Consider the following 2942-nt stretch of genomic DNA (forward strand, 5'->3'; position numbering starts at 1 on the left):
GGGTAACAAGAGCGAAACTCCGTCTCAAAAAAAAAAAAAAAAAAAAAAAAAAAATTAGCTGAGTGTGATGGTGCACACCTGTAGTCCCAGCCACTCGGGAGGCTGAGGCAGGAGAATTGCTTGAACCCAGGAGGCAGAGATTGCACTGAGCCAAGATCGTGCCACTTCACTACAGCCTGGGCAATAGTGCGAGACTGCGTCTCAAGAAAAACTTTTTTTTTAATTTAAAAATATGTAAAAAATTTTAAAAAGAGCCAGGTGTGGTGTCTCATGCCTATAATCTCAACACGTTGGAAGGTCGAGGCAGGTGGATCACCTGAGGTTGGGAGTTCAAGACCAGCCTAACCAACATAGAGAAACCCCATCTCTACTAAAAATACAAAATTAGCCAGGCATGGTGGTGCATGCCTGTAATACCAGCTACTCAGGAGGCTGAGGCAGGAGAATCACTTGAGCCCGGGAGGCAGAGGTTGCAGTGAGCGGAGGTCGTGCCATTGCACTCCAGCCTGGGCAACAAGAGTTAAACTCTGTCTCAAAAAAATAATGGTAATAAAAATAAAACATTTAAGAAAGAACACTAATCAATACCTCACCTTATATATAAAATTTAATTCAAAATGGATCATAGATGTAAATGTAAATGTAAAACAAAAAACTAAAAGTATAGGAAGACATAAGAGAAAACATTTGTGGCTTTGGATTAGGCAAAGATTTCCTTTCCTTTTCTCTTTTCTTTTTATTTCTTTTCTTTTGAGTTCTGCTCTTGTTGCCCAGCCTAGAGTGCAGTGGCACAATCTCGGCCCACTGCAGCCTCTGCCTCCCGGGTTCAAGCGATTCTCCTGACTCAGCCCCCCAAGTTGCTGGGATTACTGGCATGCACCACCACACAGCTAATTTTTTGTGTTTAGTAGAGATGGGGTTTCACCACGTTGGCCAGGCTGTTTTCAAACTCCTTACCTCAGGTGATCTGCCTGCCTCAGCCTCCCAAAGATTACTGGGACCTGGGCAAAGATTTCTTAGATATGAAATCAAAAGCACAGTTGATAAAAGAATAAGTTAATAAGTTGTATTTTTTCAAAATTAGAAATCCCTAATTCTATGTGAAAAATAGGGAGAAGGTAGAAAAACTGGTAACGTAGGGTTGACCGCATGGGTTTGGCCTTAGGACATAGACAACAGTAGATAGATCAGCTGTTCATTCATCCCTGTTCCTCTCTCTCATCATTATCTCAAGATTGGTGTCTTTCATAAGTTTTATTATCCTTTTTAAATTCTCAGTATCACTCTAGATTCAATTCTAGTATTAAAAAAATCAGATTTGTTTAAGTCCTAATTTTCTTCTGTAATTGTGTTCGAAATTTTGAACTTCTCTAACGTTCTGACTGTTGTCCTAGGACCCAGGCATCAGGGCAGTGAGTCTGCTCAGATCTCTTGCTGTATTGGGGAGGTAGGCCCTCCTCTTTCTTGACAGATCCTTATGTCCTCTAGGTGTTCCAGGACAGCCTCACACTGTCTCATGGGATATTCTTAGCCTTGCTGAATGTTGTTGGTATTTTAATTGAACTCTGGCAGGCTGCTTAGCACAACAGGAGGCAGACAGATAGGGAGGCCCCTGTGGGAGCCTGAGTGGATCACTGATTTCCAGGCTGTTCTGATGCAGGTAGTACATACATCTCTCCATGACGATATAATTTCCTTTCTCTATGTGACTGCCCATATTCTTTCCCCAATGCAGCCTTTCAGGCTCTCTCATTACACCACTTGTGTCCTTATCTAAAACTCAAGTTTAAGGGTTTGCAGTGTCTCTATTCCCTTAATGGCTAAGGTGGAGGTAAAAGGTCATTTTTTACTTTTTTCTAAAATCCATTCTAGGGCTTTGTGAAGGATGTCCATGAAGACTCTGTCACCATCTTCTTTGAAAACAAGTAAGACCTTGGGAATAGAGAATCCAGCATACTAGGTCCTAGAAGGAGAGTGGAGAAGAGGGGGCGGCTGAGTCCTATGAGGCATGTAATAGGTGGGGAGAGCTGAGGGTTTGGGTGGGAAACTTATATGGATCCCAGGAAAGGAAAGGGCCGAGAATTTGGTGAGGGTGGGGGAGTTTGACCCAGTATTTAGAGTCTAGAAGGAGATGGAAGACACCACTATGGAGCAGGGCCTGGGATTTAGCCTCAAATTATCCAGAAAGGTAGAAATTGCCCAGCTGAGGCAATAACCCCTTTGTAAAGAAATGGGCAACCATATCAGTCTGAGTAGCTTTTTTATATTATTGTTTCTCTTACAGCTGGCAAAGTGAGAGACAAATTCCTTTTGGAGATGTCCGGCTACCACCTCCAGCTGACTATAATAAGGAAATCACAGAAGGGGATGAAGTGGAGGTAAGGGCTGTGGAGTGCAACCCTTTCTAAATGCCACTTTTCCCCAGGATCCTAGACTTTTCTGTGGTTGGTTCATGTTCCTTTCTCCCCAACTAAGCCATACCCAGCTATGTAGCCTATGGAAATGTAAAATGTAACAGTTCCCCTTTCATCACTGTCGTGATCAGCCAGACTTTCAGGGAGATCCCGTTTCAGAGGATTTACCTTCCATTTGTGGTAACAGCATCTAAAATCCAGTGCCCTCTGAGTTTTTTTGTTTTGTTATTTTGAGACAGAGTCTCGCTGTTGCCCAGGCTGGAGTGCAGTGGCACGATCTCTGCTCACTGCAACCTCTGCCTCCCAGGTTCAAGCAATTCTTCCACCTCAGCCTCCCAAGTAGCTGGGATTACAGGCACCTGCCATCATTCTCAGCTAACTTTTGTAGAAATGGGGTTTTACCACGTTGGCCAGGCTGGTCTTGAATTCTGGAACTCAGGTAATCTGCCTGCCTTGCCCTCCCAAAGTGCTGGGATTATAGACATGAGCCACCATGCCCTACTATCCTCTGATTTTTTTTTTTTTTTT

General features: G+C 43.4%; 1 protein-coding gene across 1 annotated transcript in view; it reads left to right on the forward strand.

The window, feature by feature from the left end:
* FXR2 (FMR1 autosomal homolog 2) overlaps nt 1–2942 on the forward strand; it is a 26591-nt gene that overhangs the window by 7051 nt on the left and 16598 nt on the right. The window contains exons 2-3 of the mRNA XM_017531367.1: nt 1873–1925; nt 2285–2378. Of these exons, the coding sequence (XP_017386856.1) occupies nt 1873–1925; nt 2285–2378 (147 nt within the window). The remainder of the gene's footprint in view (nt 1–1872; nt 1926–2284; nt 2379–2942) is intronic.

This window comes from Cebus imitator, unplaced genomic scaffold (assembly GCF_001604975.1).
Source record: "Cebus imitator isolate Cc_AM_T3 unplaced genomic scaffold, Cebus_imitator-1.0 Scaffold72, whole genome shotgun sequence".
NCBI lineage: Eukaryota > Metazoa > Chordata > Mammalia > Primates > Cebidae > Cebus > Cebus imitator.